The sequence below is a fragment of the Gymnoscopelus braueri genome, assembly GCF_963280865.1.
Source record: "Gymnoscopelus braueri genome assembly, chromosome: 16".
Taxonomy (NCBI): Eukaryota; Metazoa; Chordata; class Actinopteri; order Myctophiformes; family Myctophidae; genus Gymnoscopelus; species Gymnoscopelus braueri.
The window spans coordinates 26,915,129-26,942,066 of NC_137616.1; the positions used below are offsets into that span (position 1 = coordinate 26,915,129).

At 40.4% G+C, this 26,938-nt stretch overlaps 1 protein-coding gene across 2 annotated transcripts in view; it reads right to left on the bottom strand.

Moving 5' to 3' along the window:
• Nucleotides 1-26,938, bottom strand: part of akap12b (A kinase (PRKA) anchor protein 12b) — a 60,071-nt gene that overhangs the window by 16,989 nt on the left and 16,144 nt on the right. For both annotated transcript variants that reach the window (XM_080453502.1, XM_080453501.1), the window contains exon 2: nt 11,546-11,621. In XM_080453502.1, coding sequence (XP_080309628.1) covers nt 11,546-11,621 — 76 coding nt within the window. The remainder of the gene's footprint in view (nt 1-11,545; nt 11,622-26,938) is intronic.

The following is a 26,938-nucleotide window of genomic DNA, read 5'->3' on the forward strand; positions in this document are numbered from 1 at the left end:
GCTCTCGGCATTTCTTCTTTTTTCCTGCATTCCTAATGTGATTTGCATCCCCTAGCATTTGGGTGTCTTGGTATTGGTGACCCATTCTTTGTATCATCTTATACAGATTTCATTGCGAAACCAGGGGACTGAGGGTGAAACAGCACTTTTCATAGAACTTTTAGAAATGGTACACATTTACAAATGAATAAGATCTAAATGAACAGGAAATGCCCACCCAGCCACTACACAGATCTATCGAGCAAGGCTCTGCACTTGATATGCAGTTTTGGCCGGTAGATCAAAATGTTGCTACACAGGTTTTAACTGGTAAATGAGAGCAATTCCCCCCCCCCAATGGTTACCTGTCAGTTTTAGAATATATTTTAATATCCTCAGACAAAGCTCACTCTAGGTTGAATAATAAATGTGCCTGTGCCTTTTCCACAGGGACCTGTGCAAGATTTGGAATGAGACTACATCAGTGTCTTTTAGGTAATTCCTGAAAATAAATTTCTTCAGACTGGCTTTTGTATACACTTTTAGTTTTGCCCTTTAGTTACTTTCATTTTCCTCCATCATGACCCTTTATTATGTAATATATTATTTATCTCTAACTAATTAAGCAATAGAAGACGAGAGGGAATGTGTTATGTAACGTCACGGGTCTGATCACAGGCACAAGCCGATCACAGTTTTCATACATATCTGATTTGATATGACGAATTATGGTGTGATATCAAGGTTTGAAGAAGAGCTCATTCTGCTCTGTTTATATGTGTTGCTAAGCAACTCCTAGCCATTATGATAGGGCAAATAACTCACGGCTCTTGGCCGATCAGATTGCTTGATCACCAGAACCAACTGTTGTATAATCTTGTTTCAACTCATTTTCATACTATATGATTTATTTAATTGTGCCTTTTATTCTATAAAGCACTTTGTAAACTGTAAGAAAGTGCTATATAAAAATGATAATGATGATGATTGGTAGCAGTAGCAGTAGTAGTAGTAGTAGTAGTATTATGGCATAGTAAATGTAGCAGCTTTATAGAAAATAAAATAAAAAAATAATGAGAAAAAAAAAACAGCTTTAGTTCAATAGTCCAAAACTATTATAAATGTGAAGAATGGGGGATTGAATGCCCAGTACAAATCACTTTCACACACCCTGAAAGTGGCTCACCCTGCCTGGAAGCCAGAGATGGCAATCACTCCCCATCCCCTCCAAGCCCCCTCTGGTTTAAAGATGGGACCCACTCCCAGACCATCTGTATTTCATGGGAACTTGCCAAGAGCTTTCTCCACGACTGCTCTTATCCTTCCGTGGTCTTTCTCACTGCACATCGGTTTCGCTAACCTCGGACTTGAGATTCTATTTCACATGGGCCTGCTTTACGTTAATAATTTGTTCCATTAACTCGTAACAGGGTTAACAGGGACCCTAATGCTGTTAAAGTACAAGGGGGAAAAGGAGGGGTACGGTCACATTCCTGGTCTATTCTCTCGATCCTCCTTGTGTTTGGGGGAGGTTCAGGGTTGGGGAGGAAGATTAGGCTTACAAAAAGGTTTGCACATCCAAACTATAAATACTAGGTGCTGGACATAAGAACATGTGGAAAAAACGAGTCCACACACCACTAGATAATGCTCTCATGAAGATTTATTGGTATACCAACAAGTGATGTTGGTATACCAACAAGTGATGTGTGTGTGTGTGTGTGTGTGTGTGTGTGTGTGTGTGTGTGTGTGTGTGTGTGTGTGTGTGTGTGTGTGTGTGTGTGTGTGTGTGTGTGTGTGTGTGTGTGTGTGTGTGTGTGTGTGTGTGTGTGTGTGTGCGTGCGTGCGTGCGTGCGTGCGTGCGTGCGTGCGTGCGTGCGTGCGTGCGTGCGTGCGTGCGTGCGTGCGTGCGTGCGTGCGTGCGTGTGTGTGTGCGCGCGTGTGTGTTGCTCTAATAGAGATGATATCCTCAGTTTGTGGGTTATATAACTTTCTTCCTCTGTCTCTCTATTGCTGTGGTATCGTTCATTGCCATTCAACATTACCACCTTTTTAGATGAGCAAAAGCGCCTCTAAATGAGTCAGGTACAACTATCCTTTTTTCTTATTATTGTTGCTTCACATTATGATGGTTCATACCTGATCCTCTAGTCACGTGATATTCAAGTTGTTCCGATTAAGCTCTAGGTATTGTACACAGACCTGACAGACAAGCATATCTCTTTGAACGGTACTATGGAGCTTACTTGTACCTTGTATCTTGTATGTATATATGGTGGACTTTCTAGGGACTTTATTAAACCTTTGTATGTTATTTATATGCAGTCACAGTTAATATGTTTACTAAGGTGCTGTCTGAGCATATTATTATTAGATTATATGCACTGAAGTGAAGTTTTATATGATGGATGTATCATGTATGCACTTATCTATCCAACATATTGCATATATCCAATCAAAGGGAGCCTATTAGGACCAGGTGACCTGACAGGTGACTTGTCAGGTGACCTGGTCAAGTATGTATTTGAAGGTGAGTCTCTGTATGTTTTTTCTGTCTGAAATAGAGCTTCACATGCAAAATGTCACTTGGTGGTATACTAATAAATGTTCATGGTAGCATTATCTAGCGTGCAGACACTATTGTATTTTTCCGAGGGAGATCAGGTTCCCTGATGTCGGGAAAAATGGGAGGGGCGGGCCTGGGGAGATGAAACGGGGGTCTGGAAGGATGGTGGGAGGCTGCCCTGCCTGACCCTAGCATTACAGTAATGTCCGGAGTCTCCCACTCTAAAGAGTTTTAACATGCTAGTACTGATGCAATGCTCTTATCCTTACATGCCCTAAAGTAGCCCCCCGTAATGAGCCCACTTCATAACAAATGACGATGCAAAAATTGTTTCCTAGATGAAACTTAATTTAAGCACTGATTGCACAGTGATAGATCTCAAGGGATTGAAAGGCTGTAAAGCCATATTTATACCACACATCACATTGTGAGCTCGTAGGTTTGCTATTTTCGCTGCACGAAATCACTGTGCAAGTACTGTAAGTCTAAATCCAACATAAAGCACACTTGAACTGTTCCTTGCCTAATTGTTTCTGCTGGGATCCCATCCTTTCCATAGGGTTAATGCATCATTATGCTAGCATGTAATAAGTTGTGAGATAGATACAGTGTTTGAATGTGAGCAAACAGACAGCAAGACATTTCCTTCAAATATGAAAGAAGAACGGAAGACAATTCTTCCTAATACTAGATGCAAAAAGACCATCTTCTTCAGTGGAAATGTTGACTGCAACAACTTCATTTGGAACATAAAATAAATATGGGCAAAATAACAATAGAAAAACAGCCAGCGGCTGGACTCCATTATGAGGCAGTACAGAGAGTGAAGCCATATTGGCAGAGATTTGAAATAACTAGAGTGCTACAACGAAGGGAGGGGTCTCTTTCACAGGCATGATGAAACATTTTGGCAATGAGTTAATGTCTGTCCCATGGCACCTCGCCTAAGAATCACACACATGCACAGGTATAAAAATCCACCTCTTACAATTTTCTGCAACAATTACTATACTACATGCAAAAGTAGTAGATTCACTTTCAGTATGTCAGTAAGACTAAGGTCAAATGGTTTACAAATAATCAATAAAGTTGATTTTAACCTAAGAACCACCAAGTAGGAAAAGACAATGAGTAGAGCAATGTTTAGTTTGGTAGAACTTATTTGACACAATCTAGACCGACACCTTATGGTGGTAAACCCCACCAATGTGGTACTCCACATGGGTTAAAACAAATCTTCACTATTTTGGCCAACAATATTTGACTGAGGTTTGATGTTCAAGCCAATAAATATAAACTGTGTTGAGCACACAATGGCAATCGCTCTCTCTCTCTCTCTCTCTCTCTCACTCTCTGTGCAGCGTTCCATTAAAGACTTCATCAGTCCTCTGAAGCGGGACTGCCAGCCATCTGGGAGGGACAGGCTAGGCTCCGGCCAGTGAATTAGATCAGCTATGATGTCATGCTCTGGCCCCCCCACTGTAGCCCAGCACCCCCACCCCTGGAACCAGCGGCCCAAACACGCACGCATGCACACACACACACACACACACACACACACACACACACACACACACACACACACACACACACACACACACACACACACACACACACACACACACACACACACACACACACACACACACACACACACACACACACACACACACACACACACACACACACACCCTAACCTACAATCCAGCTGTTTCTAAAGGGATTCATTTATGATATCATCAGCATACTTCATTTCAAGGGTTTTGGTTATTTATTTACTCATGTAATATTTACTGTGATCCGTTCTGTTAAAAGCCCCAGGCATAAAGTCAATGAGTGTTGCCAAAACAAGGGTCTTGTTTCTGTGGCTTCTCAATGGCGCGGCTCTCTCAGCATTCTGCAGAGCACCACTCCTACTTTAAAGTAGAGCTGACCGATGCCAAATATTAGGGTCCGATACTATTTTAGACCACCACTTTACGATGTTTTTAGTGTTATTTTAATTTATTTATTTTTTTTAAATCAATTTGAAAAACATAGATTTATTTAAAGTTTCTATTTGAGAACACTAAACTTATCATCAAATAAATAGAAATCAGCACAAACTACTTTTTGATACATTAAAACATTTGAATTAAGTATATAGACAGTATATGAACCACCTATTCTGGGCATGTCATAATAAGCCAACATTCAGTGAAAATCTACAAGCTAACAACGCATTGCGTTGTGACGCGTTGTGAGCTTGTAGATCGTCTTGTAGATCAAAGTATAGACCCCTGGGGGACCCCGGTCAACTAAGAATAAAGATAAAATATATAAATACACAATAAAAACATGTTTTTCACACTTTTAGAGCATATCCATTGTCATAAGATATAGTTGACAATATATAATTATTTTTTTGTGTATTTTTATGTCAATAGTCCCTAAAAGTCCAATCCTAATTACTTATTACTAATGCATGAATACATCAGCAAGTCCATATGAATAATCATGAATTAATCATTTAATTCACCTGCGTGATTCCCATAGTTCATGTTCCTCCACACGCAGCTGTTTCTCATTATGGAGACACTGTTGGACTGCTACTCTGTTGTGAATCTATTTCAAGATGACATCCAGACAGTGCATTACAGTCATTCCCGTTTTAAACTTAAACAGCACACTCAAATATGTATCTGAAAACATTTGAGGTGAGAAATAGGCAACACAGCAACAAACATGCTTCAGTACTGTCTCTCTCTCTCTCTCTCTCTCTCTCTCTCTCTCTAGCCAAATTCCCAAACTCTAACTTCCACGCTCGCTTCCTCCACTCACACCTTAGTCCCGCCTCCGAGCAAAGAGGCGAGGATTAGATGTGAGTTCGGAGGAATCAAGTTGGACTGAATAGCCAAATTCCGTACTCGCCTCCTCCGTCCTCCATATGTCATGTTGTATATTGGACGCTGTATTTCTCTCCAATATGCATAGACATTTTGCAGTTTGACATGCCTTCTCCCACACCCATGCACAACAAACTGCATGATTGTGTAAATAAAGATCAATGAAACTATTATTTAATTTGCTGCTTCGGTAGTTTGATCAATGTTAATTAGATATATATATATTAGTCCCAAATTAACTTGGGGACGAGAACGATTTCCGAGTCACGCTGGAGGACGCGAGTGTGGAGGAGGCGAATCTGCAAAAATTAAGGTAATGGAATTTGGCTTTTCTCTCTCTGCCTTGCAGTGCGCCCATAATTCACCTATAATGACATGCCCAAAATAGGGATGCCAAGTTGAAAGTGGTTAGAAATAGAGACACATGATCAGCTGCATAGTTGCTGATACCAATGTTATCACAAAAAGGCAAATACTGTATATTGACCAGAACAATATATCGGTTGGGCTCTACTTTAACCCCATGAACCCTAGCGTCCCTATTCTGGGGAAAACATGCAGTGAAAAAAGCTGATCATGATCATTTTATCTCCTTGTCATGCACACAAAGTGCCCAACCCTCATGGGTTTATAAGACACCATTTTACGCTTACAGCATATTTACAATATATTCACATGATACATTCAATTACATCTCAGAATTATACAGAGTGTTGTCTTCTCTCCCAAACTTGACAAATAAAATCTGCCACAACAAAATCTCCTTTAACAAAACATATCTCAAGTTTTTTCATTATCATCTAACTCAAGGAAATCACCACAAATAGAAGACATCTTACTAACTAGATGTACAGGCTCACAGATGTGTTGTGAGCGTGTTGAGAATGCAGCTACGTATTTCCAGCCAGTGAAGTATATAGGGTTTGCGAGGATACCGACAGTCCTCTTCCAGTCAACATAGTCAAAGACACCAAACAGTTTATCTCACAGGGTTATCTGAGGACCTTCAAAGATTGCCCCCCACCCCCCATGTGCAGTGAGGTCAGCCTGTATACAGGAAGAAAAGACGTTGAAGCCCCACACACATATCCTCTTTTCCTTCCTCTCTTCCTCTCTCACAGCTTCCTGTGGGACTAAGTGGCAGAGGGCACTGATAGACCAATCTAAAAACCGTGGAACGATGGAACAAATACAATCATTCTAAGTGCAATGACAGACATGATAGGGACCTCAGTTTTTTGGACCATCTGCACTAGTTGACTATTTAGATAGATGCTAGCAATGTTATTCGGATCATGTTGTTTAACCACATGAACCATAGTGTCCCTATTCAGTGCATGTAATAATAGGTGAACATTCGGCGGAAATAGCCGATCTACAAACTCACAAACATTTTGTGAGCTTGTAGATCGGCTGTTTTCGGCAAAGGCATTTGGTGTAGAGGAAAAAAAGGGAGGGGGCCAAGTATAGACCCCTGGGGGTCCCCAGTCAACAAAGTATTTATGGGGTTATGTCAGGGGTGTGGAACACACTAGGAGTAGGTAAAATGCAACTTCATGCGGGCCAGACCGGTTGTGCATGCGCAAACATGCATGCACATGCATGCGCACACACACACAATCCCCTACCTGCTCTCATGTGTCTCAGTCTTTGCTATAACTATAAAATGATATTTTTAGAAGATTACATACAAAAGCATTATACTCTCTCTCTCTCTCTCTCTATGAGAAAATGGTGGAGAAGTTCAACCAAGTGGCAACAACAACGAATTTAAAACAACACATACAGTACATCTTTTGGGTTAGTGTTTTGTGAAATAAACATGTAGTTAGGTAGGATATCGCTGTCATCTCATTGTGTGCTAAGCTTACAAACGGTGCGAAGGAGAGACGCAACGACTTGAGGAGGCGCGGGCAGCGGTGTGTGTGCGCGCGTGTATGTGTGTGTTCGTGTGGCAGTGACAGAGAGAGGTCTAGTGAATGGGAGAAAGACAGAAATATGTTATGAGGCAAGTTTTTTTATTGTATGAAGTGAGGTTTGTAACTTGACAAATTACCTTATGACATCCGTGTGCACCTTTTCTCACATGTGTCTTTGATGTGCAGCCTGTTCTTTGTTGTTGTTTTGTTGTTATCAGTGAAATGTTTCTTCAGTCCTCCCACAATTCTTTGCTGTCTTTATCTGGCTGGCAGAGGCAAAACAGTGCTGGGATAGTACCTTCTGCTCTGCTATCTTCGCTCTCTCCCACTTTATACCTCCATTCTCTACTCCCTAAAAGCCTAGAGCCTCGAATGTCCTTCACCTCTGATTGTTTTCTATTCTGTGCATCTTCCTTTCACTCCAAACTAAAGTAGTTACGGTTAAACTGTGGATATTTCCATCTTCAGTGTGACCTAGAAAAGTAAATCTGATTGGAAATTAATACAAAATAGATTAATCTAGAGCACAGCCTGTTTGGTCCACTTTACTCTGACTATGTTCCCTCCTTGTTTATACTCATGTACGGTTTGTGCTACTGGCATTATCAACAACCAGTGAAAATGTGATGGGCTGCCTCAGCTATGCGGTAACTTTGAAGAATGCACGTTTAACTGCCCATTTGGTTTTATCTCCTTTGTATAGATAACCAGGGGCACCTATGCATATCTGTGGGCAGGTGCACACAACCTACACAAATAGGTTTTGAGACTTGCAAATGCACACAACGCTACACCTGCTTAGACATGCAAACATGTAGCACTGTGCAGTGAGACATAACTCTAGACACATGGATAAACAGCCAGCCACAGATTTGTAGAATAGAATAAACACACAGAAAGACATGGATACAAACAGTCAAACTGTAAACTGGCTCCCTAAACACTCCTGCAAACAACACAAACCTTTAAATTCTCTCTCTCTCTTAAAGGAACACTTCGCCCATTTTCAACCTCGTCTTCATATAATTGGTCCTCACTAATGCTCATTATAAAATGGCACTATTTCTGTCTACTAACTCTGCGTCACACAAGGTGGGCTGGTGGACAGTTCAGAAACCTGCCAACCAATGACATCACTGGAGGGCATTCCAAGCTAATGGAAACTACAGCCTTTCTCCTAGGATGCTGAAATAGAAGCTGTTGTTCTTCCATCAATACAAATAAAAGTTTGAAATCTTGTTTTAAATGACCACCAATGATGTCAATGGTAGACACATTTACAAACAATTAAAAGTCCAAGCATTCAGTCATCTTTATCTGTTGCTTCTGTGCACCGAGTGAGGAACTGGAAATAGTGATTCCATTCATTGCATGGCAAAACAAAAACACACTGAATACAAGCAAAGTGAATTCTGCCAATATATCAAAACATAGTGCCGGAAGTTAATTTGTGGAAAGTGAAATGGCTGTATTGATGATGTTCTATTATCTGTGATGTACCAATGCTGGTGTTACCAAAGCGACGATGACACCATTAGGCAAAAAAAAAAAAAAAACTGAAAACTTACTTGCTAAAAGTATGATTTTGATAACATATCTTGCAATGCAATGGAATCGATCCCTCCTGTTACTCAATTGCAGAGCGCAGAAGCAAAGATGAAGATGATTGACAATTTTTTGTACTTAATATAGGTAGCTAGTAGCAACTGTATACAACCCAAGGTTCTATGAAGATCAGCGTCAATTCAAATGCTGCTGGGTATGTATGGAGTAGTGGTATTGTGATACTCTGCAGCTATAGCAACACATCCCTGCCAAGCCAACAATTACTATACTACTAACAGTACATATGAGTAGAAGATATACATTTTGGCATTTGTCCTAGAGTTGTGCATCTGGAGCAATATGAAATAAATTCCAAAGCGTTCCACTTAGCCTTCAAAATGTATTTTTTTTCAAGAATGCTCCACAGTAGCCTAGATTTATGTGCAGGCCCCAATGGAATCTGCAGACATTTTTCTGTGGCATTTCTGCCACAACATAAATGGCAAATCTGTGAATTGTGTTTCTTTTTGCTTTCAACATGCACAACAACCATTTCCCAACACATTCCCAAATACATGTCAAAGGACATGATTTTATGAACATAAATGTTTTTGATAGGTGAATACCAGAGTAGAGTAGACTGTATCTTTATTCTAGCCATAATGTGACATACAGGCTAAAAATATCCATGTATGGTTTCCCCCTCCTCCTCAGTCATACACATTTCTCCACAAACTAATGAACTCCCAGTACATCTCCATACAAGCAAGTGTTTCAACAACTGAATTATTCCCCACTAGTCTACATACCACATCCATCCATGCTCTCTATCACTGTCTCCTCTAAAGGGGGTATAGGGTTACTCTATAAACGGACAGAATCGCTTCATTAAGTAGCTTATTAAATAGGTTATTTGACGGGGCGGTATGTGACATATCGCTGTGTTTAATGTAGTATAGGGTTACTCCCTCCCGTGGGCCATGCCGTCTTATGAAGTGTAGCGCGGGTCGCTTTGTGCTGGGCCCAGGTCATGGCCTGCTAAATATTTAGGGAGGGAATACACACCCCTATAGCCCTCCCAGATTGAGGGAGACCCCTGTTAGAAAAAAAAAAAAAGAAAGAAAGAAAAAAAAAACACACATGGTGATAGGAGGTCACCAGATGGCTGTTACAGGTTATAACAGGGACATACTGTATGTTGAAATGTATTTGATACTGTGTTGGGTTGGCTAGGCTAATTGCTAATGTTTTTCCACTCCTTTGTATTGCTAAAGCGTCTTTCGTCGCTTTGTCTTTTTTCCCTTTTGATCCCCCCCCCCAATTATGCCACTCGACCCTGGGTGGACTGGGAGGGCGTAACGCATGCGGAGGAACACGCTATTCCTCCCAGTTCCACTCCCTGCTGAGGCACCTGACCGACCTGTAGGGGTCGCTAGTGCAACAACAGAGAGCTCCCTGTTGACGGGGATTCCCAGCCCTGAACACGGCCAATTGTGTTTGTTGTAGTGCCCAGTTAAGCAGCATTTTGATCTGATCTCTGTTGTGCAACAACAACAATGAGACTAGCTTCACACGTCATTAGTGAACAGAGAATCTTTTGCAGTCTCTCAACAGATTAAGGGCTAGGGTAAACTAGGGCGAGAGAGAGTATGCAGAGTGAGTGTGTGTGTGTGTGTGTGTGTGTGTGTGTGTGTATGTGTGTGTGTGTGTGTGTGTGTGTGTGTGTGTGTGTGTGGGGGGGGGGGGGGGGGAACCTACCGGAGTGCTGCCACCTTTGTGTCTAACCTTATGCACCTTATGTCTAACCTCATGTACATACCAGCTGGATTATGCTAATATCCTTTTTTGCCTGTCCTTGACATGTTTCTCTGTTTTTCTTTCTTTCTCTCCTTGCTTGAGTGAGAGAGAGAGTAAGACATTTCTAAAACTGTCAAATAAAACTGTGTAGGTGTCCCTCGTGTGTTGAGAAGGATTAGTTTGGGATCAAGCTGATCTCAGGGAGCCATGGCCATAGGGGTCTGCAGGCCAGAGTCTTAAAGAACACCCATGTGTACACACACACACGCACGAGCACGCACGCGCACACACACACACACACACACACACACACACACACACACACACACACACACACACACACACACACACACACACACACACACACACACACACACACACACACACACACACACACACACACACACACACACACACACACACACACACACAAGCTCACCTTCTGCCCGTGTTAAAGAAAACAACATCCCAGACACGAACACATATAAACAGTGTCACTACATAAGTTGAAAACAAACACAATATCTTACACTATAAATAAACTACTCACATCGTACAATAGACCTGGAGAAAGCCACACTCACGCGCGCACACGCACACACACACACACACACACACACACACACAGGTATGCCTAATACATCAGGCATATCTCTAACCCTAACCCCTAGGCCTAAACTCTACATGCCTGCAACATGCAAATATATATATAACAAAAAAAAGCATTTCTCTTGTGAGGACCAGGAAAATGATCCTCACAATGATTTCTCAAATTCTACTATACTTGTGAGGACAATTGGCTCTCACAAGTATAGTAATACAAGTACACGCACACGCACACACACACCAAATACCTTCTGTCAGAGAGTTGTCTTCTGTGCGGTCATTCAAGCTGCTCATACTGGAAATCTGCCCGTTCTTCTGCAAAAGCTGCAGGATAGATGGAAACATGACAGAGTTTCAGTCAAGAAATGCATTTAGTTTTTTTTTAAAAGTTTATTATATTTTTAGAACAGTCATGTTGTACTCAATCTAATGCATCTGCCCTCTTAAAGGGATATTTCACTTTCAAATAAAATAAACATAAAAAATAAATATAAAAAATAAATGAAAAAAGTAATGGAAAAATCGTGGCCCCCTCACGCATTAGAATGTCCTTCTAATGCGTGAGGGGGCCGTGATTTTTCCATAATTTATTTTTTATTTTTTAAATATATTTTTCTAATGTTTGTTTTATTTGAAAGTGAAATATCCCTTTAAGACAGATTGCACGGCGCAACTTTGTTTTGAAAAGTGCCATAAAACCCTAGTGATCATTATTTTATACTAAATATTACCAAACATTGCACATACAGTATATCACATGGACCTATCAATAGGGGGCAACTTTAAAATGTTTGTGTAACTTGTTAAGCTATACTTTATTGACTCATCCTTTATATTGAACCACTTTCAAATGAGTGAAAATAGCAGATCTACAAGGCGTTTTTCCATATGATGAAGGGCACTGGCAGGACTATGTCTCTAATATACATCTTTTTTGGTGTGAGAGGAAACCAGAGCACTCGGAGGAAACATGTGAACATGGGGAGAACATAAAAAAAGAACATAAAAGGGGAGAACATAAAAAACATAAAACATAAAAAACGTTGCAGATGGCTCCCTGTCGTTCACTTTCACAACACATCACATCCTAACAGCAGCACTCAAACAAGCCTAGCAGACACAGCCCAACCCTCCGTCTGTGTCCTTATCAGCGATCCTGACAGGAGCTCTTCTGGCAAATCCCAGCTCATCCTGACAATGCTACAATGTGGGCCAGGCCAGGGCTTTGTCTGTCTGGGCCGGGGGAGAGCGAAACAGAGCCTCTCCCCCATAGAGTGGCTAATCTAACTAATGGACTACTCAGGCACCATTCCCAGAGGCTGAGGCTTCTCCAGGAAAGCCCTGAAAAACGATACCACTTGGGGAGAGTCATGGAGGGATGTAAAGGATGAGAGACACAGTGAGAGAGAGAGAGAGAGAGAGAGAGAGAGAGAGAGAGAGAGAGAGAGAGAGAGAGAGAGAGAGAGAGAGAGAGAGAGAGAGAGAGAGAGAGAGAGAGAGAGAGAGAGAGAGAGAGAGAGAGAGAGAGAGAGAGAGAGAGAGAGAGAGAGAGAGAGAGAGGTGGGAGGACACTGGCCACCATTTATCAGTGCTTGCCAGCATGTTGATGTAACTGTTTGGTAGGAATACAACAATGAACACAGACAAGAGGATTGTGTGTGTATGTGTATCTTTTTATCTTGGAGAATAGGAACGAGAGAACGAAGTGGGCTTGCTCGGGAGAACGAAATTGCAGACACTACAAAGTGTTTTCTTAAAATTAAACGTGTCATGCATGTACAAACACACAGCCGTTTGGAAAGGCTACACGCACCCTATTGGGGAGCAATATCAAGTAGTGACTGAAATTTTATTAGCATGGCAATTCCCTGCTACTGGTTTTGTTATGACCATTACGCACATTGCTTGCTGCACGCACTTGCACGCGCGCGCACACACACACACACACACACACACACACACACACACACACACACACACACACACACACACACACACACACACACACACACACACACACACACACACACACACACACACACACACACACACACACACACACAGTGTGAGATGGTAGTGTCATATTATGTTCCGTAAAGACCCTCAGGAGCCCTGATCAGCTTTGGGTGGGAGCCAGCAGCTGACCTACCGACCTCCAGTGACCCCGCCCTCCTCTGGCCTACCTCATGACTAGCAATCCCAGCATTCCTTGCCCTCTTCACCAAATTCCACAGATCGGGGAAACTGACCCCCCCCCCCCCCAGGCTCTCCCAAAAGCCTGGCCTGCGTTCCCCTCACCCCAGCCCAGGGTTTCTTTCACGCCCTTTCCTGAACCCCTTCGCCACATCAAAATATCACACCGTCCGATGGGTGCTAAAAATGCTGTTGTTAGATTCTCACCCGGGTGCTACGCATGGCCTGATGCTAGGACTCCTCTCTTCCTCAGAGTGATACCACGTCCACACGTACACAGTACAATCCTCAGCATTCATTTAACTCTGAAGAGAGTACAAATGGAACCAACTGTAAAGATTTTACTCTGTATTATCCAGAACCATTGTGTTAGAATGAAGGGAGTACTTATTTGGAACAACAGTGCGCAGTCAAATCCTGAGCATAACTTTAATTCTGAGAGTGGGCATTACAGGTCAGTGTTTTCCCTCTCAGCGTTACATTACCACTCAGGATATTGCTATATGATGCCTCTAGGGATGGGAGATAAAAATGAGCACGGACACAAAAGGTGAAAACTATGTGGAAACATTCCGTGGCTCTTGATTGAGCAGGTTGAGAATTATTATGTTTACACTGTATTCAATGTTTTTTTCCATACGACAAGGTCAGGGAGCGATGGATCAAGCTGGCTGGGCACTGTGTCAGGCACTCTGAACTGATGGCGAGTGAACTGACACTGGGAACCAAACTAAGGCACAGCTAGGAGGGGAAGGGGGGCGCACACAGCGGAGATAGCAACACTGCAGAGTTCCGGACCCTGACGCTGGACAGGAGCGAGTGTAGGGCGATCCAGGAGTCCCACGTTTGTATCGGCTAGTCCACACCCTCGCATCGCAACACTTAAAATCTCTTCATTAGATAGACAGATTGGAGCTCAACTCTGTGGGGAATGTGGGGAAAATATTTTTTCCTTGAAAAAAAGAAAAGCCATAAAAATTACCTTAAAGCCAATAAAAATATTGAAATGAGCTGGCTCCATCATCATATATATATATATATATATATAAACTGTAGCCAGGGTTGGGAAGGTTACATTCAAAATGTAACTGTAACACATTACTGATTAATTTAATGTAATTGTAATCAGTAACATCATAATAAATATTAATCTTATTACTTTCAGCACTTTGGATTACTCCAATATCAATAGAATACGGTGTTAAATGAAGTAATCCAAAGGTTACTCAAAGCAAACAGACTACATTACATTATGTTACTGACATCAGCTCTCAGCCTTGAATGCACTGTGCTCAACATTCCTTTCGCAAATTTCCAGAGTACGTCAAAGTATCACTGCCAAATGTGCATTTTTTAAACTCTACTTTGGTCACAAAAAAAGGTTTGAAATTATACAGCCGAGTTGACCTTGAAAGACAGCACAGGCATGCTATAAGTGTGCAAAGACGGAGCCACATAAATTCAGCAGCAGAAAAAACAACAGCAGAAAAAAACAATGTGCCTGCTTGTCATCTGTTTGTCATCTAATCGTATTTGATTCTGGAAAATTGGAGCCCATTGGTGCGTCATTATTTTCATTTATGTACTGTATGTCAATTCTTTTTCCTCCTTCCAGCATTCCAGTGACTATATTTAACAGGGTGTGAGAACACTGTCCCGGAATGAACTTCAAAGCTAGACAGAGTCAGAGAGAGTATGGTCAGACCTGATTAGACCTTTCACATAGGTGTGACATCAGGCCCGCGTGTCTGAATATATTTAGGCGTTCATCTGTGTGATTCTTGGCAAAGCATAATATATGAATATTGTCACTGTCAGGCAGAAACCTTGTATGTCCATATTTCATTTTTAAAAAGAATATAAATGAATACCCTATTTTATACTTTGTCGCATGCTTTGAGCTTGTAGATCTGCTATTTTCGCAGTCTGTCTGTGGGTTTCAAAAAATATTTAACCAATGAAATGCATTAACAAGAGGTTGTGACTAAATGAACACAGGCCCTTTTTTATATTTCCGGAAAAGTAACGGACAGCGATGATATACAAGTGTACATGTACATATGGAAAGGTCTATAGTATGTACAGTATGTGTGTGTATGCATGCATATTTGTATCTTGTAACAGTGTAACACTTGTGAGCCATGTTTAGCGCACAAAACACTTTTATACACCTGCTTAATTCAACCTCTCTCTCCAGTGCCTTCAACACCATCCAACCACAATGGCTATCTGAGAAGGTCACGGCAATGCGAGTGGACCATGGCTTGGTGGCTTGGATCACGGACTACCTCGCCGGGAGTCTGGAGACAGCAACACGTGAGAGTGCAAGTCTCTGTCTAAGGAGTACTCATTCAACCTTGTGGCGATGTGCGAGTCTTCCTCCACTCATTGTGTTCATGTCAAAAAAGAAAACGTTTTGTTTGGTTGGTAAAATAGACCAAAATAGGGGATGGAATGGGAACAGAGTGATCACAAAAGCTCCAAGGACCTGTGTTTTATTCTGGCTTAATTATATTAAGGTATCTATTTCCAGACTTTCTAAGAAGGCCAACATAGAAATTGGTGGTTAATATTCGGAAGGCCCTGAAATACAAGGTTGAATCCATTTAGGGGCTGTCACCTGACAAGATTCTAGTTCTATAGAGCCTGTCATCAAAGAAAACATGCCTTGTTCTTCCAGAGTCTAGAAGAACACAACCCTTCTCAAATGAGTAGCGTTCCAAAATTTGGGGAATATTCAGAGGTGGAAAATTTTGAATGGAATATTTTGAAGGGATATTTCACTTTCAAAAAAACTTTTGGTCATTTTATCGTCTGGTGACTCACCCTGCCCTCCTAATACGCGAGGGGGCCGTGTTTTTTCGATAACTTTTTTCATTTATTTTTAATCTGTTTTTTTGGAAAATTACAAAAATTAAATACAAGAAAAAAAATAGATTAAATAAATGAAAAAAGTAATCGAAAAAACACGGCCCCCTCGCGTATTAGGAGGGCAGGGTGAGTCAGCAGAACCAAGGACGGGTGTTTTTGATGAATCTAACAGGTTAAAAATGGAGTTTGGAGTTATAATGGGTTTGTATAGGAAGGGGTCGTGTCTGATAAAATGAATATCAAATATCTAAATACTGAATCAAGCAACTTAAAAACGGTCTGGGGGGCTCTCAAAAGCCTGAGTAGACGATAAAATGACCCAAAGTGTTTTTGAAAGTGAAATATCCCTTTAAAAGTAATACATGGGATATACTAATATATACTGTCACAGTCGATTTGATGAGGTTTCAGTGATCAAATTGACAGGAAGTGATGCCCACAATGCCCTCGGAAACTTGTGGATAGACTAAAGAGGAGCACACATGTATACACTACACAGCTGCTTCCAATCAACAACAAGCCGGCTTGGAAGACTTTGTGAATGAACATTAGTGTTGCATGTTGTTCATATTTTATTATCGGTACCCAACATTGTACAAGAACACAAGGACTATGCATGGGCTTTAACAGCATTTCTATTTATTGTAAATTGTGTTTAATTAATTAATTATGATTGATTGGCACCTGTCTCTCCTGCAGTGCTGGCGATCCTCTTGATAGAGTGGGGGAAGGTACTAAGTGCTGTAGAGCAGGAGGGGTGTTCGTTTAATGTTCATGAGCTCTTATGTTATGTTCACTTATCTTTATGATGTGGCGCCTGAAATGTATTTGGAATTTGTTTAGTAAAACCACGTAATTGTGTAAGTCAACTCATGGGCCTGTTCTTGGTATGGTCTCGCCTAGTACAAGAAAGAGGCTGCAGATTGTGCAGAAGGTCGAGCGTGCCAGTTTGACTTGGGCAACAAGCAGGTAACACCGTGGGAGAGCTGCCAGTGCCCTTCATGGAAGGGTTATAAGCCTGCAACAGTATCTTGTCTGTTGGGATGTTATTGTCCTTATTTGACTTCAAGTTCATTTTCATCTAGTCTTTTTCTAAGTTCAGTTTGTTTATTCAAGGCATTCCACTGTAAATAACGCTGCAGTGCACAGGGCTGGCCTCTTGACATTTTGGGGGAGAAATAAAAACACCCTAAATGGTATTTCTGGACTTGTAAATTGTTTTGGAGCCTTGGCCATTGGTCAACCTTTACATATATGAATTGAGAAACATACACATTTTACCCTATCATTAGCAGATACAATTTCACACTCTCCCATCAGAAATACCAAAGAGTCAATTTGATCAGGAGTTAGGGCTGTATCCGACTCACAATTTATTTTGTCAAATTGAATACGTGTTGATCTTGATCTGCTATCTTTGGTGAGTGACACATGCGTATATCAATTAGGCTTTATGGATTTAGTGTTGCTTATCACAATGACAAAAAGTGGTGGATAAAACACAAACTGTGTTCAATCACTGTTCAAAACGTATGGATTATGGTAGTCGTAATAGTTCCAATATGATGACCCATGCTCCTCGTGCATTTAAATAGTTTAACGTGTAGTGTAGAAAGAGTCATATGCCGTGTTCCAATTGAAAACTATTAAAAACACTGTGCTCAGAAAAAAACGCTTGTTGGACACAAAGCACAGAATTCTTCCCTTCCTCATCTGGTCAACAATGTCATTCAATTACCACATTAACAATTACTGACAGTAGCTCAGTGCGATTCTGCTTAAAATGTATAAGTCAGTGTATCTGAGCATATGACAGCCAAAATCTAATTTTTACCCAGTTTTATATGGAAACCTTTTACATAACCCAAATAAAATTCCATCAAAACAGTGTGCATGGCAACAGTTAAGTGCCACCCTCAGGTTACTGCACCTTCAATGCAGTAATGGTTGGCACCATTTGGCTTGAGTGAGCTTTAAAAAGAAAAAAAAGAAGCAGACGTTCGGCCACATGCACGCACACGCGCACACACACAAAAGAGATAACAGGTTTAAAAACTCCCTGTGGGGTCGTAGTTTGTTCATGACAGTTAACCTCCTGCCCTTCGACCTCCAAGGTGTGGATAGAGTCCCAGAGCAGAGAAAAATACGACAGGGGGAAACACTAGGACTGGAGGGAGGACAAGACATAAAGATGGAAAGGTGAGAAGGAGTGAGAGGAGGTGAAAGAAGAGATATGGAGATAGAAAAGCAGGATAGGGTTGTGTAAACAAAATGCAGCGCAAAGAGCAAGAAGATGCAAATGTTATAGAGCAATAGATGAAAAGGAGTATCCCATGTAAAGTATCAGATTGCTACAGTACATCGGTGTCTTCTTTTAAATCACTTCTTAAAACATACTTTTATTGAACAACCTTTCCATAATTTAAACTCTTCTGGCCGCATGTAGACAATTTATGGCGTAAGGTAGTGCATGGTCTAACGCTGTGCCTTGGGGGCATGTCCAACTCCAACTTTGATAGTTAGATGGCAGATAATGTATTAATTGTATTTAATCTCTGAATTTGTCAAGGGTGCATATTGGGCATATTTGGGCACAATCCGCCAACCCATATCTTGGCATGTCCATATCCTTTATTAAAAGGTCTTTTGCTCTGGAATCAGGTTTGACTGATTGATTGAATACTTTATTAACAGTTTGCAAAAACAAGGCACAGTGGCACAGATTTATACAAAAGAATGCTAAAAGGATAACCCAGATAAGCCCTCAGGGCTTGTTTCCATTATGTATTCAATTCAGCGAGACATTTGAAGACAAACAATAATATACAATAATATGCACCAAAAAATCTTATATACGAGTAGTAATAAAAAAGAAAGATATGTACAGTAAACAGGTTTGGGGGGTGGTCATTTCCGGTGATGAGCTTAGACTTTTTACATTTTACAGGGGCCAGTTACAATTTGCAGCCAACTGTAGTTGTTCTTTTAGAGCGGTTTGGAAGGAGGGTAAGGAGTGACACTTTGTTATGACTGTTGGTAGAGCATTCCACATCCTGGTGGCATAGCAGTAGAACGAATTTGACCCCATTTTTGTGCTGAAAATGGGTTCAGTGAGATCAGTGGAGCTCCTTCTGGTGTTGTGCCTGTGTGTGTTTTTTACGCTATTGAAGTAGTCTGACAGGTACATGGGTATTCCTGTTTTATCACGTATCTTAAAGACCAGGCCCATTGCAAGTAGCTTTACTCTGTCCTCTACCCTGAGCCATCCCACCCTAGCATAATGAGCAGGGGTTAGAGTTCTGGGTGTAAGGCCTAGTAGTAACCTGACCAGTGTGTTTTGAGAGGTCTGCAGTTTTGTTTTTAATGCCTTTGAGGTGCTAACGTAACACGAGGTGCATGCATAGTCGATGACATTGGATGAGTGCTCCTGCTAGTGTCCTCAGTGTGTTCCTACTGACCACCAAGGAGTTCCTGAATAGAAAACATGTTCTTTGGTTGACTTTTCTGATTACTTTAGTTGCAATCTTTTTCACTTGAGACGTTGGCCTCTAATATACAACCCAGGTAGGTAATTTCATCTTTCCTTGTGATGACATTGTCAAATTTCTTAAAAGAAAAATGATTCTCAATTTTATAAAGTTTTTATTCTGTTATTTTAGTTATTTGATTATTTCTTCAGTTTTATGTAACACATTTAGTAACTTTGTTTTGAAAAGTGCTCTATAAACAAAGTATACTATTATGTTATTAAATTCCCCAAGTGGTCGGTTTCAAAGGCACATTTAAGACGGTCCAGTGAGCAGCGCCATTTGCAAATAATTCTGGATTTCATTAGGCCTGGATTTGGCTGTAATTGGCCATTTTGACACCCAACGAGAAGTACTTGAAAGTAAATTGTAATACTGTGATTGACAAACAAATAAGAGTTTATGGCTAAATTGAACCCAGTCTGCTGTGGGTTTTCACGGCAAGGCAAGGCAAATTCATTTTTATAGCACATTTCTCACAAGGCAAATTCAAAGTGCTTTACATCAGGCATAGAAAGGCATTCATGTTCCTTCATGTCAGATGATGTTATTTTATGTCAGATGTTCCTTCATGTCAGATGTCAGATGTTCTTCCATGGCAGATGTTATTTTGTCAGATGTTCCTCAGCTGTTACTCTATGTCATATGTTCTTTTATGTTGTTGATGATGGAGCAGATGATGCAAGACCAATTTTCATGTACAGACAATAAGTTTTTTTTTTTATCTTATAAAAGAGAAATAAAGAACAATTTCAGGGGCATATGCTTGTAGATTAGGTTCCCTTCTTTTGTCGTCACTTAAGGTTTTTGAGTTTTGGTAACAGTTCCAAGTCGTTAGGGTTAGGGTTACAAAGGTATTTCAGAATCGAAAAGTGGTCTTGATAGTGTTTCAGTCATTGACCAATAGAAACTATGCGATTTCAGTCGGCCGATTAATTCAAGCATGTTGGATTTTCTTGCCAACCGTGAGTCAGCAAAATCGGGGGACATGAGCCCTTTTACAAAAGAGGACAAGTTGTGCGCATCATTAAGATCGGGCTTAAAATCGGGGGAATTTAGCGTCAAGTGAGAAACAAGCTTCAGTTGCCATATCTGTCTCCTGCACCCTCTGTCTCCCTTCATGTCTCTTCACCCCTGCCAGTCTATTATCCCTGACCCCTACATTCACTACATACCAAAGATCAAAGCATAACAAGACCCCCGAAGAACACTCTCACTGTCTACAGAAGCTGGTACCTCTGCTCAGGTGCTGGGATGTGTGTCCATAGGAGCAAGTGTATGTAGTAAGCTCAGCTCCCTCAGAGCAATGGTTCCCAAACCTTTCAACTCAAGGCCCAGGACCCAAACTTAATCTAAATACATTATGAATTAACCAGTTAAGCCCTATTTCACAATTAGTAGAAAATAGCAGATCTACAAGATGTACAAGCTCACAAATGTTGAGCGTATACATCTGCTATTTTCACTATTTCAATTTCTTATGGAATTTGTATGATTAGTTTTCATTCTTCTGAAAATTCTTATTTCTTCATTCTTTTTTTTGTTGTTGTTGTAAGAAACATGAAAAACTATTTACTCATGACCCATAAAGATGGGTTCCTGGCCCATTGTTTGGGAAACACTGAGGTAAAGCACAAACTCTGAAAGTCAGCCAGCACTTAAGGGGTTAACTGTTGGATGAGCTTAATTCATTAATTAATGGAAAGCTTCTTCGAAACCATGAGCCTAATCTAATACAACTGCACCTTAAACCATGTTAGGCGTAGCTTGTTGTTTCTAGCTGACTGTTTTGTGCAAGCTAAGGCCTGAACTGTCTCAATCTGTGAACTTTTGGAGCTAGCCAAATCTAGCAAAAGCAATATAATGTTTTAGTTATATATTCCGGATAGTACTGAACAATCAATAGCTTTTTGGTTCTGTCCCATAACTGAAAATAATCTCCAGTGTGTACTAGCCTACAATAAAGAAAGAGCAACCTCAACACATGAAACTGGCATACTCCCAGTAAACAGACAAACACTATGAGGTTGATGAGTACAGCAGAGGGAGATCAAAGCAGTTTTGAAGTGAAAGACAAATGAGTTTGAAATCCAGTATCTGTATTTTAAGATGCATTCACTACTTGTCACGGGAGCCTCACTCACACCAAACATTATGAGTGTTTCACTAATTTAGGCCCAATTTAGCCTATACTTTACCATACAACCATGCTGTTGGCCAAAATTACCTGAATTTGAACATCAGTTAATTGTTTGTTAATTTATCCATACATTATACATGCAGATCATTTCATCAATCCAGATTAAATCTTATTGTTTTGACATATGTTGTTTGTGCCACTTTCCAGAAGTGGAATAACAGCTGTCTCGCCGTAATCAAAGCCTGACACAAATTAACATGGGTGCGCAGCAGTGGTGGAAAGTAATTAAGTACATTTACTTAAGTACTGTACTTAAGTACAATTTTGAGGTATTTGTACTTTACTTGAGTATTTCCAATTTCCAATACTTTTACTTCTACTCCATTACATCTCAGAGGCAAATATTGTACTTTTACTCCACTACATTTACTTTAGTTACTAGTTACTTTTCAGATATGAACTATGATATTATAAAACATACATTAACCACTTTAGCCCTATTTTATACCTAGGCTATTTGAAAATAGCCGATCTACAAGCTCACAACGCGTCACATCGCGACGCGTTGTGGGCTTGTAGATCTGCTATTTTCAAATATTTAGTACTTTTACTTTTGGTACTTTAAGTACATTTTGATGCCAATACTTTTGTACTTTTACTCAAGTAAATTTTTTATTCTGGACTTTTACTTGTAACAGAGTATTTTTATATTGCAGTATTGGTACTTTTACTTAAAGGGATACTTCACTTTCACATAAAATAAACATTAAAAATATATATTAAAAAAAATGAAAGAAGTTATGGCAAAATTAAGGCCCCCTCACACATTAGTAGGACACTCTAATGCGTGAGGGGGCCATGAATTTTCCATTACTTTTTTCATTTATTTTTAATATATTTTTTAAATGTTTCCCCGACCCTAAAGTGAAGTATCCCTTTAAGTAAAGAATTTGAGTACTTTTTCCACCACTGGTGCGCAGTCAGATTTGTGGTTGTGGCTCGCTAACAGATTGTTAAAAAAGTGTTGCCTACACTATCTCTTTCGATCAGAAGGAAAATGTTGTGTTAGAGCTCAATTGGGTTACTCTATGCTGATCTTGGTGTTTACATGAAGGCTATGTATTCCAGTCAAAGTATTAGACAGATTAGTGCCTGATCATTAAGCTCCCTGAGAACATAGCCACTGAACTCTCTCTAATTCGCCTAACTGACCAGCAAAACATCAGAGCAGCAAATGCAACAGAGAGAAAATGGGAGTGTGTAAGAGAGACAGAAAGTAACAGACACTTAAAGAGCACTGTGTAACTTTCCTCTGATTCCCCCGGATTTGAACCAGGCTTCCTGCTTAAGTGCTGACATTTTTTACCATTGAGCTAATAGAGCCAGCCTGCTTGCTCGGGGGATAAATTGAATCTTGGCCATTGGGTCAAAATTCGTGTCAGATCCTGTGTCTAGGTGAGACTTGACCTTTGACATGGTATAATTGTCTCAATAGAAGAGCAGGGAGACAAAATACAACCACTCCAATTGTATAAGTTGTATTGTATTAACTGGAACGCATCTGTGTCACTTTAGGTTTCTTTGGCTATTCAAAAATAGCAGATCTACAAGCTCATATAGTGCGGCACCGAGTGCCGCACTATACGAGCTTGTAGATCTGCTATTTTTGAAAAATCTGGAACTTTTTTTTTTTAGATTTTTTTCAAAAAACTGTTAGGAATTAGAATTTTTTTTTAAGAATCGCCTCCGGTCTTAATGGGTTAACACACTCTACCAAACAGATTGGACACAATTACATTTTATTCATTAAAACATAATTACATAGTGAGGCTTTAAGAACAAAAATACTAAGGGAGGAGTACGTGAGAGATTGAGAGAACGATAGAGAGAAAAAGAGAGAGAGAGAGAGAGAGAGAGAGAGAGAGAGAGAGAGAGAGAATCTGCCAATAAATGAACATTACATCTTCGTGGCCCTCCAGAGGAGGTTGGTAATATACCATGCTGTTGGTCTGCTGTTCCAAAGGTTATAATCAGCAATTTATTTGAGGTTACTCAATTAGCTCACTAAACCTTCCAAACATTACCTCAGCCCTCAAGATTTCATTAAGAAAGCCTTAAAAATCCATAATTATAATATGACATTTAATGGATAATTTATTCTAATTTGCAATATGCTAAATTGGCTATTGACAATTATTCTATGTGAAATTATCCTGGTGCAAGCAAAAACTCTTTATTTCATTATATCTATTCCACTATTTTTCAACCTTGTTTGTCTCTGTATGCCAGGCATTTAACTCTAGTTCACGTCCATGACACATCCTTTACTTGGACTGCTGGGTTTACATTGGCATCACTTCAGAGGCAACTGCCATTCAAATCTTTTTACTGTGGTTAGATTGTGGTCCACATCCATGACAGCCCTGTACACACACACGCGCACACACGCACAGTCGCACACATACACACAGGTAATTTACCACTAGGCTATGTACTGTAAATAATCTTTACTGTGTATAGATTGTATACTTCTCATTACCCACTGTCGTTTGACTGTTAATTTTTACCCTCACTACTGGGTAGAGATTGTTTATGTAGACTTTTACTATATCTATATCTGTTAATACTGTTAATATACTGTTAGTGCAATTTAACTGCATTTCTATACCAGTTTACAGCTCATACATCTCCCGGGCGGTCCAAGTGCAGAGGGCCAAGCAGAGGACTGTAGCCAAACCTCCCAATCCAAATCTGTTAACTCTTTTTTTTACTACTGTTATTATTACCATTGTTTTTACTGTTACATACAGCTACAGCTGTATCTTTCATCCTTATCGGTCCTGTGTTTCATATTGCGGTACTGCCATGAAAACTGGATTTTTCCCGGCGGGATCAATTGAGGTCAATCTCTACAATACTTTGAGATTTTCATCTGGTCCACATAACAAGACACATCAACTAGCACAAGAGAGCCAGTGACATCGAATTAGATAAATAAAACATTAACAGGGTAGAAATAAACCAGGAATGAAACTAATGTGCATGTGTGGAAGAGAGGGAGAGAGACCTACAGGTATGCAAGTGTGTACACACCTGCTATTTTAGGACAACAGATCATACCAGGATTTGTTAACCCTAAATTAATCCATCATTCCCGAACCCTCACCTTTTAACCTCATGTCTATATACCTCCCACGATTTGTCTATTTTTCAATCCCTTGTCTCTTCATCTGAACGGCTGCTACACTACAGGCCCCCCATGTTGAACAGCCAAACAAAGACAAACAACAACAACAGCTTGGTTTTTAGGAAGACCCCCCCCCCCAACAGGCGTGGATCATAATTTGGGTCACACCGGCCAGAGCTTGACCTCTACACTGGGTTGAAATAATAAACCCCCATCCCCCATCCCCCATCCAATTGCTAGTCCTTTTGTCATGAATCTCCTGACACCTCTGGCATCACTAACTACAGAAAGTCTGGTTAATCTACAAATATAACAAACATGGGTGCTCTGATCATCCGTGTCACTATAGCAGCACACACTCTATTATTGTACCTTTCATCGGCTTTCAGTGACAGACAGCTGTGTAATATAATCACAATAAGATGTCTGTAAGATCTTTGCCTTAAAAGGAAACAAAAACCAATCAACACAGACATGGATATTGTATTATTATTATTATATTACTTGGAAATGGCTCTCTGTTCAACGCAGTTGCACACCAGTCCTTGCACAACACATCACAGAAGACATTGGATAAATTAGGGGCAGACGTTTACCTGCCAGTTTGTTGTGATTCAATTTAGGTCCCAACAAACAAGGGGAGGAAAAGGGATACAGAGTACCAGACAAATGGTTAGTCATGCCATGCTAACAGAGCTTTTCCTCACATGTTGCCATTTGGCTTGAGGTGCTCTCCTTAATACACTTACAGGAGGCATGTGAAAGAAATCAGCTGTGAGAAGAGATCTCATTTCCCCAAACTCCACCCACCTCCCCAATGTTATTCTCCTCCTCTCTGCAGTCCCACTATTCTGCTCAACAAAGTGAAAACAGCATGGTTTGTCCAATAAGACAAAATAAAAAATGCACAAATAAACAATGAATGGGGCCTTAAATAAGAAATTAAAGAGTATCCCGCTAGAGAAGTTGGTAGTCTCACCAAATCTATGTGATCCCTGTGAAACTATTACATTCCCAAACAATACGAGAGGAGAGCTCATTAAAAAGGTTTTGCCAAAACTTGCCAAATGCTTTTAAAAAAAATTAAAAAAATACTTGCAACTTGTGTTTGAATGTTGAGAGTAGCAATGGAGCAGTGTTTTGTACCCGATAAAAATCTATGCTAGTATATGCTGTCCACAGCTGTTTGGCTTGTATCAATTTCAATGGTGGATCAGAGTTACCATGAAAGACTTAATTTATTCAGGACAGCCTTTAACAAGCCCCAGTGGCTCACCTGGTGAAGCGCTATTAGGGCTCAGTCCTTGGCAGCCAACCCGGGTTCGATTCCGACCCAAGGCCCTTTGCTGCATGTCCTTCCCCATCCCTCTGTCCTGCAATTTCCTGTCTATCTCTACTGTCATGTTTAGCCAACATTGATTAATAAAACTATTATTGGGAAAATTGTGTATGTTTATATACGATACATGATCGAAGCTGTAAATAGACAATGACGTGTATCACGTGTATAATGCCGGTAAGACAATCCAAGCAGTGAGTGATCTCAGTTCATAATACAAAGTAAATGTCAAAACTTAGGGTGAGAGATAAGTGGTTTTAAATAAAGTTTAATAAATGTTTTTAATAAATATTACAAAAGTAAATACTTTCTTAATACTTTATTTAAAGAAAGAAACCACATTGAGATTTACATCTAAATTGCAAGTGAGCCCTGGTCAAGAAG